Source organism: Thrips palmi, unplaced genomic scaffold, assembly GCF_012932325.1.
Source record: "Thrips palmi isolate BJ-2018 unplaced genomic scaffold, TpBJ-2018v1 HiC_scaffold_8, whole genome shotgun sequence".
In the NCBI taxonomy this organism is placed as follows: domain Eukaryota; kingdom Metazoa; phylum Arthropoda; class Insecta; order Thysanoptera; family Thripidae; genus Thrips; species Thrips palmi.
The window spans coordinates 10,942,161-10,957,508 of NW_023144635.1; the positions used below are offsets into that span (position 1 = coordinate 10,942,161).

At 51.7% G+C, this 15,348-nt stretch overlaps 4 protein-coding genes across 7 annotated transcripts; 2 read left to right on the forward strand and 2 right to left on the reverse strand.

The window, feature by feature from the left end:
• Positions 1–313: 313 nt before the first annotated feature.
• Positions 314–8,095, reverse strand: LOC117653223 (probable cytochrome P450 305a1). Its single transcript, XM_034398744.1, has 9 exons — positions 7,852–8,095; positions 4,678–4,932; positions 4,421–4,575; positions 3,823–4,080; positions 2,523–2,640; positions 2,239–2,419; positions 1,497–1,641; positions 1,262–1,403; positions 314–967 (listed from the first exon to the last, which is right to left on the reverse strand). The coding sequence occupies exons 1-9, from the start codon at positions 7,943–7,945 to the stop codon at positions 732–734; spliced, it is 1,584 nt and encodes a 527-aa protein (XP_034254635.1). The 5' UTR covers positions 7,946–8,095; the 3' UTR covers positions 314–731.
• Positions 8,096–8,565: 470 nt separating this feature from the next.
• On the forward strand, positions 8,566–9,521 carry LOC117653535 (28S ribosomal protein S34, mitochondrial). The gene is made up of 3 exons (XM_034399275.1): positions 8,566–8,845; positions 8,922–9,176; positions 9,276–9,521. Exons 1-3 carry the CDS (start codon positions 8,663–8,665, stop codon positions 9,447–9,449), a joined length of 612 nt encoding a protein of 203 aa, XP_034255166.1. The 5' UTR covers positions 8,566–8,662; the 3' UTR covers positions 9,450–9,521.
• A 192-nt stretch (positions 9,522–9,713) lies between these two features.
• Positions 9,714–12,250, reverse strand: LOC117653534 (eukaryotic translation initiation factor 4E type 3-like). Of its 3 annotated transcripts, none has more exons than XM_034399274.1 (7): positions 12,114–12,250; positions 11,796–12,011; positions 11,233–11,353; positions 11,052–11,159; positions 10,850–10,972; positions 10,647–10,746; positions 9,714–10,385 (listed from the first exon to the last, which is right to left on the reverse strand). In XM_034399274.1, exons 2-7 carry the CDS (start codon positions 11,939–11,941, stop codon positions 10,345–10,347), a joined length of 639 nt encoding a protein of 212 aa, XP_034255165.1. In that variant the 5' UTR covers positions 11,942–12,011; positions 12,114–12,250; the 3' UTR covers positions 9,714–10,344. The 3 variants fall into 3 exon arrangements, with proteins under 3 accessions (XP_034255165.1, XP_034255164.1, XP_034255163.1); XM_034399273.1 differs by having other exon boundaries at positions 12,104–12,245; XM_034399272.1 differs by lacking the exons at positions 11,796–12,011; positions 12,114–12,250 and adding exons at positions 11,450–11,558; positions 11,633–11,723.
• Positions 12,059–15,105, forward strand: LOC117653532 (GPI transamidase component PIG-S). Of its 2 annotated transcripts, none has more exons than XM_034399270.1 (10): positions 12,059–12,173; positions 12,693–12,752; positions 12,855–13,091; positions 13,196–13,405; positions 13,474–13,692; positions 13,764–13,946; positions 14,023–14,288; positions 14,381–14,503; positions 14,582–14,805; positions 14,927–15,105. In XM_034399270.1, the coding sequence occupies exons 1-10, from the start codon at positions 12,074–12,076 to the stop codon at positions 15,051–15,053; spliced, it is 1,749 nt and encodes a 582-aa protein (XP_034255161.1). In that variant the 5' UTR covers positions 12,059–12,073; the 3' UTR covers positions 15,054–15,105. The 2 variants fall into 2 exon arrangements, with proteins under 2 accessions (XP_034255161.1, XP_034255162.1); XM_034399271.1 differs by lacking the exon at positions 12,059–12,173 and adding an exon at positions 12,304–12,470.
• Positions 15,106–15,348: the final 243 nt, after the last annotated feature.

Here is a 15,348-nt window from a genome sequence, read left to right on the forward strand (position 1 = left end):
CCTATGCATGCTACTCACCTTGCATCAATAAAATATTTATTCATTTTACTCCTAATTCTTTCTTAACCAGATTTTGCTCTGCACATTTTCTCAATAGGTAATTGGACAATGATTGTTCTTTATGGACTTAAGCTCAGGAAGTCTGTCAGTAGAGAAAATAAAACTCGTTGACTCTAGTGTAAAAGCAGATAATGAATGAAATTGTAATGTATTTCGTATCACCTATGCACCTATGTTGGGTGTAATTTTCTTTTTGCCTGTCAGATGGGTGGTCTACCAGCCGGGCGCACCGGTATAGAGAAAAATGTGAGGAAACATATAGTTATCCATTTATTTTACCTTCGTTGACAATGATTGAACCGCGCATAGCAATGCATGCTGACGCTGCACAAAAATATCGAAATGGCAGCCCGGGTGCGGCTCTTAAATAACTTTAATACTTCTTTATTATCACAGATGGTCATTGCAACGTTCGTAAACCGGAGTAAAAATTTAGTCACGCATACAAGTTAAAAAATTTGCAACGTATCGAAAATAAGGCATAAATAAACATACCTCAGGAGGAGTGGACAGGAGGGGCACGCGAAGAAAGTTTCTGTTGAGAAGGGGCCAGGTCCACCCGGCCAAGAGCTGGCACGAATAGGAAAGTCAATGTTTTAAAAACGAGAACGCGGCACTGCGGCAATGTTTTGTCGTGGATCCAGACCGAGGTCCAGGCTTGGTTCTTGGTTCTAGGCGCCGGGCAGCGGCGACACATTGCGGGGGGTCCTGGGGGAGCCGGGGCACGCGGTGCGGGGAGTGAGGAGGACACGGTAGGGCTGCGGGCACTGCGTCAGCCCCGGCACGGGCTCTCTGGACGGCGGCGTCTCGCCCGGCGGCACGGACAAGCGGAACCGCTGCAGCATCCCCGTGAAGAACAAGAAGAGGCAGTTCCGCGCCAGCGCGTCGCCCAGGCACCGCCGCTTGCCTGCAGCACACGTGACACCGCACATTAATTCCACTTTTTTGGTGTTTCTGGTTTAATCAGCATGCACGCTTGTCATGTGAAGAGCAGGTCCCTGATTTCTCGCGCCGGCTCGGCGATGACTGGCGTGGTGCTGCCGTCTGACTCTGAAAGATCGCGCGTCTCTCACTCAACAAGTGCGACAGAGACAACGCGCCGACCGCGGCGCCGACTTATCTCTAAACGTGAGAGAAATCCGAAACACTCGGCGGCACCATGCCAGAATGTCAGTCCAGTGGCGTAGACACAGAAACGTACCAAGGCCGAAGTTGAGGAGCCGCTCGTCCGGCTGGATCTTGCCTTTGGCGTTGAGGAAGCGCTCTGGCCGGAACGCGTGTGGGTCCTTCCAGTACTTCCGGTCGTGGTGGATGGAGTGGGTGTTGATGAGCACCACGGTGCCCTGCGGATAAAGCGGTGTTGAAAGGACGAGGGGGAACGGTACGGGGATGGAACGCGGCGCGAGGAAGCGACGACAGTGAAGCTGGAAGCTCACCTGGGGGATGTTGTGGCCGGCGAGTGTGGTGTCCGAGAGCGCGGCGCGGCCGGATGGCACCCGTGAGTAGAGCACCACTAGTGAGCCTGCGGTACAGCCTGCGCAAGACGGCCGGTCGGTGGGAGCCTGCGAGGAAGCACCAAATCTGCTCACCGTGTTTGGCCGTGTGGTGTCCGTAGGGCGACGCGCCAAAGCGGCCCACTTGTGATGGCACCATTGCTATCGAGCCGTTATCCATGTAACGGCCTGAACGTAGGGCGAGCTGCCTACCCCGGCCGTAGGGTCACGAGTGCCGGCCCGCAAGGCGTTTGTGCTGGGCGGGCTGCCTACCCCGCCACCGTTAGGCGCTCAAGGCGCAAGGTAGGCCGGCCCGCAAGGCGTTTGTGCTGGGCGGGCTGCCTACCCCGCCACCGTTAGGCGCTCAAGGCGCAAGGTAGGCCGGCCCGCAAGGCATGTGTGCTCGGCGGGCTGCCTACCCCGCAACCGTTAGGCGCTGAAGGCGCAAGTTAGCGGGTGCTGGCACTAGCGGCACTCGGGCCGACAATGAGTCGATGGGATGCACCGGCGGGATGGCCTGGTCTCGGTATTCATGAGGCCCGACTAATGAATTCGAGCCGCTTTTTACGAGACGCGGCGCCGGGAGGCCAGCTGGCCTGCCGATCTGGCCGCGGAGCCGTCGGCGAGGCAGGATCTGCATGGCCCTATCCGAAAAAAGCGTGCGGATCAAGAAAATGACGCTCACTTTTGCCTGTCAGTAAGGGAGGGCAAGCGCCCCTTCTCCACGTTGTTGTAGATGTCCTTGAAGCACTTGGACTGGATGTCCGGGTGCAGCACCATCAGCATCAAGGCGAAGTTGAGCGTGTTGCTGGTGGTGTAGGAGCCCGCGAGGAACATGTCGAGGCACACCATAACCAGCTGCTCGTCTGCAACAAACACTCCATGACTGCATCCTGGGTGCTCGGCGCTCGCACTGTCCGGCGTTCAAGTCTCCGGCACGGCCAGCGCGCCTTCGGACACACAACGCACCTGTGAAGGTGGACTCGACGCCCTCGCTCTGGTGGGCCTTGACCTCGTGTAGGTACGCGTCGATGAGGTCCCTGGTGCGGCCCTGCGTGTAGCTGGCATGGTGCGCGGCGATCGTCTCCTGAAACAGGCGCGTTGCCGGGGAGGGTTAGAAGAAGACGCGCAGGGTCAAGGTCTCGCGGCGTTACGTCTCCCGACCCGGAGTGCGCGAAAAAAAGGTTTAGGCCCCGGTGCGCGGTGGGGGGCGTGGCGTAGAGTGGCGGGGTGGGGCGGGGCGGGGCAGCACTGCAAGCCATTTGTCAACGACAGGCACATCACCTCGAGGGCGCGGCGGCTGAGGCCTCCACGGCGGTGCGCTCTTTGGGGACACAATAACCGCGGTGCGATTCAGCAAAGGCCAGACGACAGCTAAAAGACAAACGGAATAAGGCGCCAAAAGACAGCCGGAAAGGCCGCTGAAAGAAAATCATCGCCGAAAAGGCAAATGTTGCGCGTTCCTTGCTGCGCGCTTTGCGGAGTGATTGCTCGTCGTGTCAACAGGACCCCGCCCTTCCGGACCGCGTCGCCGCGCCGCTCCACGGCCCCTCGCTTTTACAGCGGCCTTCGCTTCGCGGAGTCACGGCTGGCTGGACGAGACGCCCCTCTCGGCCGTCTCGACCGTCTCGACGTCGCCGCCGAAAAGAGAGAAAAGCCCCGCGAAACGTTGTTCGAGTCTCCGCGCGATGATTGAGATTACGCGGCCGGCGAGTGGTCATTGCGGGAGTGGCCGCGGCGGACAGCGCCGACGACGGCGACGGCGCATTCCCATGCCGTCAGGAGGACCGCCTTCGCCTGCCGGGCCGCGGGGCCGCGCGACGGCGGCGTCGACGTCACCGACGCCGTGCGGGTTATTAAGGTTCAAGCTCCAAGGCCGCCTTTGGCCGCCGCGGCTCGCGGATCGGACGAGACCGTGGCCAGGACGTGCAGGGCGTCCGGCACTGGCGAGCTTTCGCCGCGTTTAGCGGCCGCGCGTCCGCTGATCGGCGGGGAGTGGGGCGGGCCGGTGGCAGCTGGAGCGCGGGGCCTAGAATTACAATCCAAGCCTCGGACATCCCAGCGCATGCAAGCTGCCGCGACGGCCGGCCAGCGGCTGTGCTCAGCACATGTCGCTGCACTGCTCGGCGGCGTCCCGGCGAGACGAACCGGCGAGACGAACCGGCGAGACGTACCGGCGTAGCGTACCGGCGTGTCGTACCGGCGTAGCGTACCGGCGTGTCGTACCGGCGTGGCGTACCGGCGTGTCGTACCGGCGTGGCATACCTACCTCCAGCAACTCCTTGAGGGACGCGTTGAGCCGGGTGAGGAGGTTGTAGCCCGTGCGCTCCGGGGCCAGGTGCCGCAGCCAGGGCAGGGTCCCCAGGACGCCGCCCGCCATGTCGAACGCCTTGCCGCGCTGGCTCATGAGGTCCAGCAGGCGCTGCAGCCGCGGGTCGCCGTGCGGGAAGCGCGTGCCGGCCGTGAGCGCCCACAGCACGTTGAGCACGGAGGGCGGCAGCAGCGGGCCCAGCGACACGGCCGTGGCCTGCAACAGCACCAGCGCGTCAGAGCCAGACAGAGCACCACGACGACGCCGACGGCGAGTACACCTGGTCTGTAAAGTTAAGGGCGCGCGCCCGAGCGGCGCCGCGCCGAAGCGCCCGAGCGCCGCCCGCGGAACGAAAACATCTCCAAAGTGCACTAAAATATATATTTTTGGAAAGGGGATGGTTCAGGGAATCCAACTATTGACCCACTTTTTGATTTTGAGCATTCACGTTCGAGTTCATTGCATGTTTTCGTTCCGCCGGGCGGCGCTCGGGCGCTTCGGCGCGGCGCCGCTCGGGCGCGCGCCCTTAACTTTACAGACCAACCGCGCCACGCACCTGCTCCGCCGCGGGGTCCAGCTCGCTCAGCAGGTCCTTGAGCTCGGCCAGGATGAGCTCCTCCATGTGCACCTTGCCGTAGCCCAGCTGCCTGAAGTGGCGCACGGCGAACCGCCTCTGCTCCGACCACAGCGCGCCGTCGGTCGTGGTGATGCCTGGAAACGCGTTGCGCGCGCAACGCCGGGGCAAGAATAAACACAAACACGGACGAACGAAACCAAAGCAAAACAGAAAAGACTCCGGGGCTTGAACCTCACCTTTCCGCGTGCCCATGGTGCGCAGCCGCATGAAGAAGTTGTCCGGCCGGCCCAGGAAGGCGTCAGACGTGAGCACCTCGGTGACGGCCTCGAAGCCGGAGGCCACGACGACCAGGTCGCTGCCGAGCCGCAGCCCCAGCACGGCCGTGCCGTGCTCCTCGCACAGGGCCTCGAAGGCGGCGTGCTGCGAGCCCAGCTTGCGCACCAGGCGCTTCAGGTCCAGCAGGTTGCCGAGCAGCGGCAGCCATCGCGGGCCTGGGGGTGGAGGCGATGGAGCAGCGGAGCGTTAGCGAGATGCGATCGGTCCAGGGCCGTTTCCCTCCCCTAAAAGCGACAAAGCGGCAAAAAGCCTCACTCTGTCTCTGTAAGTAGGCAACCCCGCCCCAACCGGTCTCTGGATCCGCCCGTGGATTGGCTTGACCATTGGGAAACGAGCCGGCGCCTATTCTCGCTTGCCAATACACAATCTCAAGAGCGCCATTTGCACGCTTTAAATTAAACCGCGCACGTTTTAATTAGCGGCGGCCGGGCCGTGGGCCTTGTGGAGGGCGTGGAGGGGAAAGGGGCGGGGGGCGCGGCGTGGAGAAAGGATGACAATCTGGACAGGCGGCTGTCTCCGAGTCTTATCGCACTTCTAGTCCGCTGGGCTGCGCCGCTGCGCCGCTGCGCCGCAACCAGTGCTGCCTCGTGAGTCGGCGAAAATTCCCACCCTGCACCATGCACCCGCGTCGAAAGGGTTGCCAACCTCCGCGCTGCCCACTCTACGCAACCGTTCGATAACGAAGTCTAGTCGGTTGAGTGAGGTTGCCAACCCTTTGGGCTCTGGTGCATAGTGGGAACTTTTGCCTACTTAAGTGGCAGCACTGGCCCCTGCCCAGCCGAGCCGAGCCGCGCCGCCGCCGCGCGTGGCCGGCCAGAGCGGGCACGACTTATTAGCGCGGCAGTACAGCTGTACAGCAGGCGCGGATAATGGGATAATCCTCTGTCAACCGAAATAATCTCCGCGAGGCGCGCACGGGCAGCCGGCCGGCCGGGTCAAAGGGCGGGGAGGAGGGGGAGGGGGGGGGGCCTTCCCCCTTTTTCCCTGGGCTGATCCCTACTGCTCATGTTTGCTTCCTTCCTGTCCGCGCCCAAGCACCGCGACGCCGCTAACTTGACTCGGCGCCAGGCGAAAGTGATGATATGAGCTTCAGCCGAGCTAATTGGCCGCCGGCAACGCAGGCAACGCAGGGCAAGTCGAGGGAAAAGCCTCTTATGACGTAATGCTTAACGTGCAACGCGCTGGTCGCGTTTTCGATTGGGATGCGCTGCGCGGAACAGCCGCGGAGCAGCCGCGCCGAAACGCTTCACCGGGGGGCGTTCGAGAATGACGTCATCAGGGGGATGGAAAAGGGAGAAAAGGGGGGGAGAGCACATCCTCATGCTGACGGAAGGCTCGCCAGAAAGGAGCTGCCAAGTCATAATGGCATTGTTAAGGGAAGGGGTCAAAGGTCATGTCATTTCAATCCAACTGATGTAAGTCGTCTCGAAAAAGGATGTCCCTACGGAGTGGTGGCGTGACTGCACGTCGCCTTTTATCTGCTCGCCGCAGTGACTGTCACCCCGAGGGGCGTGTTGCGCACGGCGCTGCAGCGCGACATGGCGCTGGCGGTGCTGGCGGTGCAACAGACGCCGACTTCGCGTGTAGCTGCACGGCTACACGCACCGCGACACGACGGCGCGCCGTCCGAGCGTCCTCGGTGTCCTCGCGCAGCCTGCGTCCCATGAGTGCGAGAGAGAGAGAGAGAGAGAGAGAGAGAGAGAGAGAGAGAGAGAGAGAGAGAGAGAGAGAGAGAGAGAGAGAGAGAGAGAGAGAGAGAGCGTTGTCGTGCGGAATCCGTCAGGTCGTGGATTGAACCAGTAAAGCCCTTCGGACGCAGAATGCAGTAGGGGCATCGTGCAGCGCGCCCGGTCAAGCGTCTCAAACTGGTTTGATGAGCAGCGAGGATGCACCGCGCACCGCGTCCGTGAGAGTCCCTTGTGCTCACGGCGGGGTGCGCGGCGTGGTGCGGGTGCCGCGCGCAAGCCATGCGACGCCGTGTCGGCGATACAATCAATGAACTAGTGCCGCCACGACCAAGGGCCCCGTCCCGTCCCATCGTGCCTACGGCAAAGCCTGAGGCAAAGCAATCCACGCGTCTCCACCACCGTCTCGCCCTCGGCGGCCTTGTTCCGGACGCGTGCGCCGATGCACGTAGGCCTCCGGGCGGGGCGACGACGGCGAGCCTTACTCAGCGGCAGACGACGCCGCACTCGTCGCACCCCTACCAGTGTGGTGGTCGTGGACAGCAGCTTCATTCCGAACTGCGTTTCCGTCGTCTTGTCTCTCTCGCACCCCTACGGGCCGCCCCTCGCCGCCCCGTCACAGCGACGAAAGCACCGCTCGGAATCAATCGACTGCGGACAGGCCCAGAACTAGCCAAAACAAACGGCAGTCGGGAGTTCCCCCGGAAGGAATAGGCGGCAAACACCGGCACTGCAAGGCTTGCCTCTGCCCTCTGCCCGTCTCTCTACCGCACGTCTCTGCAGGAGGAAGACGGCCGCTAAGGCACAAGCACCACGGCCGTTGGATGCAGTGCCAAGCCAGGGGCCAAGCCTTCCAAGCGCGCCGACTATAGTGTATAGTGCGTCGCGCGCCCCCCACGCTAGACGAGACGAGCGGCAAATATTATCAGCAAACACGTGCTGCCGCGCTGTGACCGCGTTGCGACCGCGAATGGTTCGAGAGCCGGGCCCAGCAGGCCGGGCCCAGCAGGCCGGGCTGGCCCGGACAGCGGCTGCAGGCCAAAGTTAGCGCGAGCCCCGAGCCCGACGTAACGTCCCCGTCGACCCCTGTCGCGCGGCGCCCCGCCCCCTGCCCCTGGCCGGCCTGCCCGCGCCCCGGCTCTCGCGCCTCGGAGACTCGGAGCCAAGTGCACGAAGTGCACGAGCAAGGACCCGTGGCGCCGTGGCTGATTGGCAGTCACCCCACCCACTAGACAATAAGCCCTGCCGGCCCGCGCGCACCGTTTTTGCCTCAGGCGATCCGTGTTTGACGGCATCCCTGCGAGCCGCACGTGGGGAACTAGGAGCGGACGACCTCAAACACCTCCATTTCATTTGCAAAAGACCAGGAGGATCACCCGCGCTACTCGCCTGGAGGGAAGTTGTGTGGCCTGGACAGCTGGTGGACCAGGAGGATGGCGGTCAGGACGGAGATGGCGGAGCCCAGTAGGACCAAGGCGAACATGGTGTCGGCGCGCCGCACGCCCGTACCGGTTCGTCTAGGACCAGGTCGAGGACCAGGTCGAGGACTAGCCCAGTCTAGGTCGCTTCGTCTGCGGGAAGGCCCTCGGCGCTCCGGTCTGGCCGCCGGCCGTCGACGCTCCCGTTGCACTGCGGAGGCATGTGCGACGGGCCCCGGGCCGCGACCACCACCACGCCGCGGAGCCGCCCGCCCCGCCACGCCCCGCCCCCCGCGGTACCCTTCGCCTGCGGATTGTCGGTCTCGAGAACTCTTTTCTTTTACTGCCCTGCCGGACAATTTCACATTGAAGAGTCTGCGCAGATTTCTCGGTCGACCTACCTGCTCCTTGCGTCAGTGAATTAAACGTGATTGGGGACTGGAATTAGCTGGTTGTACCGCGCTTGCTTTCGAATTTACCACCAAAACGACTTGCAGTTCACCCAACATTGCAGAAGTGCATTAGTAGTGAATGGGGACTCTGTCTACTAAATGCGTTTTCAATGTCAAAGCCTAATGTTCCTAAAGTTCCAATTTTGAATATGACAAATTCTTTTGGGATATTATGGTTTTAAAGCTTGCCCGAGGAAAGCAAAAAGTAAGCGTCATGTTGGTGAACTGTCTGCTAGACGACCTAACCTAAATTTTGAGAGCAGAAGCTATCCTTCGTGTGGCCTAGACAAATTTGAAATAATTCTTGGTAGGAAAGTGACCAGATTTGCAATGCCGTATGAGATTTATGGTAAAGCTACCGCGTTTCATGGAAAAACTTTGTGGGAAATTCTTGGAAATCTAAGGAATAATGGGGTTGGTAGGATTGTTATTAGAAATGATTACAATAAAAGATACTCAGATCCAGCTCCATCATGGTTCAGAATACTTAAAGTCGAAGCGCTACCTCCAGAGGTTTGTTCATACCCACTAAAAAAATTATTTTATTAACTAAGTTAGTGTCACTTGATGGACGTGCTTCTGTTTTCAGGGAAAAATTCAAGTTTTGCCTCCTGTTGTTGATATGGGTGAAGTTCGAAGAGTGCGCGCTCTTGTTGAAAATGTTTTCAGAGGCACATATCGTGGTACAGAGTGGCTATCTTGGAATACATTCAAGCCAGATTTCAGGTTAATACCCAAAGAGGAAGAAGAAAGCTTTACAAAAGTAAAACGAGGAGAACTTCCTCCGCCATATGAAATAACTAGAAAGTTTCATCCCACTGCTCCTTTCCCCCCTCTTTTACGGGTATGAATGAACAAATTTTGAAAACACATTGTTCTGTAAATGATATGGGCATGTGTTGAGTCTTCAGGATTTTAATGATATATTGTTTTTACCTTACAGGAATTAATTATCCGTGAAATGAAAGCAAAGGGAACGTACCAAGGAGAGGAGCCTAAGTTAACTCTCGTAGTTAACGACCCTAATATTATCGCTGAGGATGGAAAACAAATTCATCTTGGTGCGTTATCTGCAACCGAGTGTCTTAGATTGTATGAAAATATTAAAAAGACCTAAAGATTTGTGAGTGTCTGATATTATTTTGTATCCAATAGCAATATATTATAAATTCTTTTTGATTGTTCTCTACTTGTGTTGGATATGAGTTATGAGTTGCTGTGTGCCACTGAATTGTTTAACTCTAATGGACCCTTTCGAACACTTGCAAATTTTCGTTTTCACCAAATTTGGCTCTCTTATCGGTAAACACTGTTGTATTGGTGGTGAAGGAGATGTGACTTAAAGAGTATAACTAACTCGCTCTTCTTCAAAAGTCAAAAATCTGCTCCAGGTTGTTTCCGTATATTGTCAACTTGTGCACAAGTACAGTTGCAGTGAACAAGAGCTATTTTCAACAACATGGCACTATTACAAATTCATCAAATAGAAGTAAGAAAGAATTGAAAAAGTACAAATTTATTCTTAAAATTGTATAATAATAGCTAGAACTAAATAATTTTTATAGTAAGTGAAAAACAAGACTAATTAAAATAAAATAGACCCTTCAGGTATCAACAGTTAAAGTAAAAAAATCGTCTTGGACTCTGATAACATAAAATGGCACTTGAAGAATGAGATAAAATACTACAACTCTTCATCAATTGGGAGGAGGGAGTGCTTGATGATTATCATTATTCAAAGTTAAATTAAGAAGAGCACTGGTATTTCTGGTTGCCGGTACCCTTCACTAAACTAGATAATCTTAACTTTATCACCGTTAAGAACTAATTTGGCAATTCTGGGTATGATGGTCAATTAATTCCAGTCAAAATTTAATTTTCACTTGAGTCTGATTAAAAAGTGATACTTTTGTAGTGTAGGGCACACTCTCTACACTTTCATAGATTTTGTATTAATATCTGAACTATTTTTATTGTGAATACCGAGATCACCAACCAGCAACCACCATTGATCAACGTCTTCCTTTTTCAAAGGCTTGGTGTGTATCATGCCCTGCACAAGGAATTTCAGTTACATTTTTCATTTTGCAGCAATACATATGCAATACTGATTCAGGAAAATTTTTTTTGCTTTCTTCAAAATGTTTTCCACTGTTCCAATTTGGTGGAAATATGGTCCTTTTTTTTATCCAAGCCAAGATCATAGTTTCACTAAATTTTCATAGTGAAACTATTTTGAAGAAAGTAAGATTTACGCCTGAACCTTCCCTTAAAATCTCTCAGGTTCATAAAAATTGACAATGAGAACACTCACGCTTATAGAAGATGGCTGGGAAATCAACATCAGGTAGGAGTCTATGCACTCGTGATATGACAGTGGACTTTTCACTTAAATCAGCATTAATGTTCCAAATCTGTGTTATGAGAGAGAGAGAAGTATATAGAAAAGAATCAAGTAAGCAAATGGAAACTAAGAACAAGAAAGTAAATAATTTCATATTGCGCCAATCAAGCTACCTGCACTAAATCTTCCCGGTCTCGAACAGATACAGTGACTCCACATATTTCATCACCATCAGCGAGGGCATCAGAAAATTGCTCTCCGATTGCAGCTACAAGCATTTCCCTCCATACTTTCGTCTGGAAAAAATTAACAAGTTACATTCCAAGTTCAAATTAAAATCTATTTTTGTCAAACTGAACAACCAAAATTGCTTACCGTATCCCTCTTCTGACACTTAATTCTCCATGTACCTCCTCGCCTGTTGTAGGGCTCTTCCCACAGTGGTTTACGATCTTCTCGCATCAAATGATAGCTGTATCGTACCTATGATCACCAATAATTGATTATTGTATACTAAACCATCTTGTTTTGAATGAGCCATTGGAAATTAAGCTACCTGTATTTCATCAGCTCCTGGTATATTGTTGTACACGGCCCAGAATCCTTGAGCAGACCGCACAGTATAAATTTTTTTCAGATTTGCCTGAAATTCAGCTGCTGAGCTTCCATGGACAGACCTTGAACACAGAGGACAAATCAATGAGTCCAACAGAATGCAAAAATTTAAATGGCATGCCTTAAATTATACATGTGTAAAAGCATCAATTTGTTACATAAATGTCAAACGACAGGTGTACAGTGCAGACTGTCCTCTCTGGTGCAGACGCAGGGGGCCGCCGGGGGGAAAGGGGATGGGGAGGAAGGGAGGGGATGGCCAGCATCCTGTAAGTGCGAGAGAGAGGTCATCCTGAAGACTCCCGGCTGTGCCCAACGTAAGAACAGAGTACGTTACGCACTGCCAAGATGATGTCCTTGGGATGAGTTCAACAGGATTTCCTTAGGACAATGCCATGGCAATGGATGGAATGACATCATCTAAGGGGTAAACATCTCAGGGTCAGAGGGCAAATCTACTCCCTCTGTTTACAAAGCACCGACTTGCCAAAAGCTTCTGCTTACTTGTCCAGCCAGAAGGTCCAGGCGGTCTGCAAAGGTACGCCTTCATTTTCTTGATTTTCCATCTTGTTGATCGCCTCCGTCGTAAAGACGGGCGATTTCGAAAAATCACAGGACGAATCAACAGGATCACTCATGGTAGCGGCCATTTTCCGTCACACACAAACACCGACTTCACACAGCAGTAAGCTTTCTTTCGGTTCGGTGTCGTCGTCTCAGCTGACAAAATAAAACGAAACAGAAACAAGTGACTCAAGTGTTTACACGTTTTGAAAGTTATTATGATCTTGAAGAGAGAGAAAGAGATTTACGTGGCAGTACTTGAGATCAAACAGCTACTAACGAACAACTACGCTCGGAACGCAAGTTTACTGACAATTGGTGAACTACGTTCAATGATTCACAAACAAATAGTCAAAGCGAAGCAAATCAAAGATCAAGATTGACTTGCTTCATGCGAAACTTGTCATACTTGGGCAAATAAAGCCTCGCGCCGACCGTTCTCCGTCGATCGTGTTGTGTCGTCTGTGTCTGTCCGTCCGTCTAACAGACTACCTGTCCGTCTGTCTGTCCGTCTTAAGTGTTTATGATAACAACAGTTCATGTAAGACGATTTTACAATGGGTAAAAGAACTGCCGATAAAGATGGAGACATTGACAGAGAACGGTCTTCTCGAGGTAATATCTTTTCAAACATTTCTTTCAGAGAAGATAATGCTTTTGTTGTGAATATGTGTAGGGTTAGGTTTCGCATAGACATACCGGCTGAAATGGGCGTAGTAAAACAATGATTTTGTCTGACAACCAGCAAAACAATATAAATGCTGTACCATCTCAGTACTTATGGTTTTATTTGAGAGATCCACAACTGTTTATGGTTAATAGGGTGCTTGTTCACAGATACCAGTGATGAATCAGACTGTAAAGAGACATCGGAGTTTTCAGAAAAAGAGGAAGATGGTAACTATTGAATATATTTCTCTGAAGTTTACTTACGTCAATATTTGGAATATATGTACATTTTGCTGGTACTCATGGTAACCTTTTTTCCCCCCCTTCTAGTTGACATCAGAATGTATGCAGCAATATCATTCGTATTCCTTCTCTTAGTTGTGGGTATACCCTTGTGGTGGAAAACAACCGAGGTCTACAGAGTTCATGTACCATATGGTCGTATTGATGATCTCAAAGAAGCAGATGTAGTGTTTCCTGCCCATGTTACCATTTTAAGCAAAGAGACTGAACGAGTAAACTCTTTATTGAAGCATTTAAGCAGTGCCTTATCCAATACAGGCAATGGTTTGTATCCTCTTCTATCGAAGATCTTATTAAAATTCGTACTGAACATTTTGCATTGTCTGATAATTAGTATGAAACTGTAACTGTCACTACACTTGTTGCAGGTATTATTAATGTAGATTTTAAAGGAAGAAGTGATTTTGATGTAAATAAGGTTTTAACAGCTGAAAGTTTGCAAGCTTTAGATGAAATGGATCTTTTCCCAAATGAAGTGAGTCATATTTACCTTTTAGAAGTGCCTGGAATGCTACGATTCACAGCCAAAGATGTTATAGTTGGTAGAAAAAGAGTGGTGTACTTTAGTACACAAGCCAGTGAGTATTTTTACTGATTAAATTGGTGTTTAAGTTTTGAAACTGTCTAATTTTCTTTAATATTTCAGAACCGGAGACTTTGCATGCTGTTTTAAGTCAGTGGATAATTCGGGCTGATGCACTTTTCCGAACCAAGGCTATTATTGAGGCACCCAACGAGTGGTCTCGCGATAGAACAGGTGGGAGACGAATGCCTCCCGCTGCCCAGTATGACATTATGTTCTCCATGGTACATCCTGAACCGGAAAAAAGGAACATCAAGTGGAACATAAAAGAAGCCATAAGAGGTGAACTACTTAAACTTGTTTATTGTTTTATTAAAGCATAATGCCTGTGAACTAATTTTTATCTTGTGCAGATCACCTTGGAGGTCTCCTGGAGTATCTTTCTCCTATTATCACATTCCACATTAAGTCCCAATGGTTGTATTCTGTCCGCCTGGAGGGACGCCCTCGTCAAGTTCAAGAGGAAGCCCAAACTTGGTATTCTTTATCAGAAGATATTTTACCACACATTATCACCCCCTTGGAGAAGAAATTAGGTTTGTATCTGTTCATTATATTTCTTGTTGAAATGCTTCGGTGCAACTGCTAAATTTTTAATTCTCCTTCTTATAGGCTCTGGTGTTAGTGAGCACCCGACAATTCAACTTGTTCTCTATATTCCGCCTTGTCAAATATCTCCCTTGTTCATCACATCTAGTCGCTCCAGCATACAGCCAAGCTTAGCTTTTCTGTCTCCACGATGGGGTGGTGTCCAGATTTTTAACCCACCCCAAAGTTTGTGTGGACATGTGGATGAAAATTCATCATGGCTTGACTCTGAAGCAATCATGAATACATTCAAGATGCAGCTAAAGCTCCTTGTTGGCTTTCCTGAGCTTGTAAGCTTTTTATTACTTTAAATTTTTTTGTCCTTATTTCTTCTGATATGCACAATTTTATAATTCAATGATTACTTTTTATTTCATTGTAGGAAAAGATTGGTGGGGTCGAACAACTGCCCCTTCCTGCTAGTGGTGTACGTGATTGGGAACTTGACTCGCTCATGAGAATCAAAGCCACTGAACATCTCATATCTGCAAGAATAACCCTGAAGGTGACCAACTGCCATAATTGATTCAATATTGCACTTTAAACTTCAGTAATTGACTCTTACCCCTTTTGTTCCTTACAGTCTCTTGCCCAACTTCTTGATGAAATCAGCAATATTGTAATAAACGATGAAGTGGGAGACAAAATCTGGGAGGCCATTTTGAAGTCTCATGAGGCAATCAATTACATCCAGGATTATGATTTGACAAATGGGTACAATCTCTCCAAGCAAGCTTTTCTGGCTGCAGAAACTGCATTCAGTGACCCATCTCTCCTGGCACTGCTCTATTTCCCAGAAGATCAAAAGTAAGTGGTTCAACTTACTCATTGCCTATGCTGCCTTAACAAACCTTGCAGGGCTCTGACAGAATTACACTACTTGTGGGTAATTTTCATAAAATGTTTTGTTTTATTTGTCTCTCTCCAGATATGCCGTTTACATTCCTCTCTTTCTTCCTGTGATGATCCCCGTACTCATGTCTCTGCGTGGTATTAGAAGTTGGTGGTTCAGTGGCTCGGAGGACACTTCAGAAGCAAAGAAGAAGACAGAATAGATGTGATCAATTTTTATAATTTCTGTAAAATAATAATGCTTTACAAATCTTATTTACTAGTCTTTTAGCAATGATGATCATTTCATTCATTCTATCGCCTTACACTCAGTCACAGGAAAAGCAATACGAATAAGGCATTTCTACCATAGATAACCAGCCTTGTACTTCCCCCTCCCTCGCTCCTCTTCCATCATTCTCTCTGAGTGGAAACAGTTATTTTTGGAAGTATGACAGTTAGAGCTAGATGCATGCAATTTTAATCAGTCGCATCCAACGAGCCGTCAGGCGAGGAACA

Coding starts and splice junctions, on each gene's coding strand:
- LOC117653535 (XM_034399275.1), top strand. CDS start 8,663: ATGCCGTATGAGATTTATGGTAAAGCTACCGCGTTTCATGGAAAAACT. Junction 8,846..8,921: donor TCGAAGCGCTACCTCCAGAG/GTTTGTTCATAC, acceptor TTCTGTTTTCAG/GGAAAAATTCAAGTTTTGCC. Junction 9,177..9,275: donor CTTTCCCCCCTCTTTTACGG/GTATGAATGAAC, acceptor TTTACCTTACAG/GAATTAATTATCCGTGAAAT.
- LOC117653223 (XM_034398744.1), bottom strand. CDS start 7,945: ATGTTCGCCTTGGTCCTACTGGGCTCCGCCATCTCCGTCCTGACCGCC. Junction 4,081..4,420: donor TGGACCCCGCGGCGGAGCAG/GTGCGTGGCGCG, acceptor GTGCTGTTGCAG/GCCACGGCCGTGTCGCTGGG. Junction 2,641..3,822: donor CCCTCAAGGAGTTGCTGGAG/GTAGGTATGCCA, acceptor CGCCTGTTTCAG/GAGACGATCGCCGCGCACCA.
- LOC117653534 (XM_034399272.1), bottom strand. CDS start 11,711: ATGATGTCATTCCATCCATTGCCATGGCATTGTCCTAAGGAAATCCTG. Junction 11,559..11,632: donor CCAAGGACATCATCTTGGCA/GTGCGTAACGTA, acceptor TCGCACTTACAG/GATGCTGGCCATCCCCTCCC. Junction 11,354..11,449: donor ACCTGTCGTTTGACATTTAT/GTAACAAATTGA, acceptor TCTGTGTTCAAG/GTCTGTCCATGGAAGCTCAG.
- LOC117653532 (XM_034399270.1), top strand. CDS start 12,074: ATGATCTTGAAGAGAGAGAAAGAGATTTACGTGGCAGTACTTGAGATC. Junction 13,947..14,022: donor CCCCTTGGAGAAGAAATTAG/GTTTGTATCTGT, acceptor TCCTTCTTATAG/GCTCTGGTGTTAGTGAGCAC. Junction 14,504..14,581: donor CTGCAAGAATAACCCTGAAG/GTGACCAACTGC, acceptor TGTTCCTTACAG/TCTCTTGCCCAACTTCTTGA.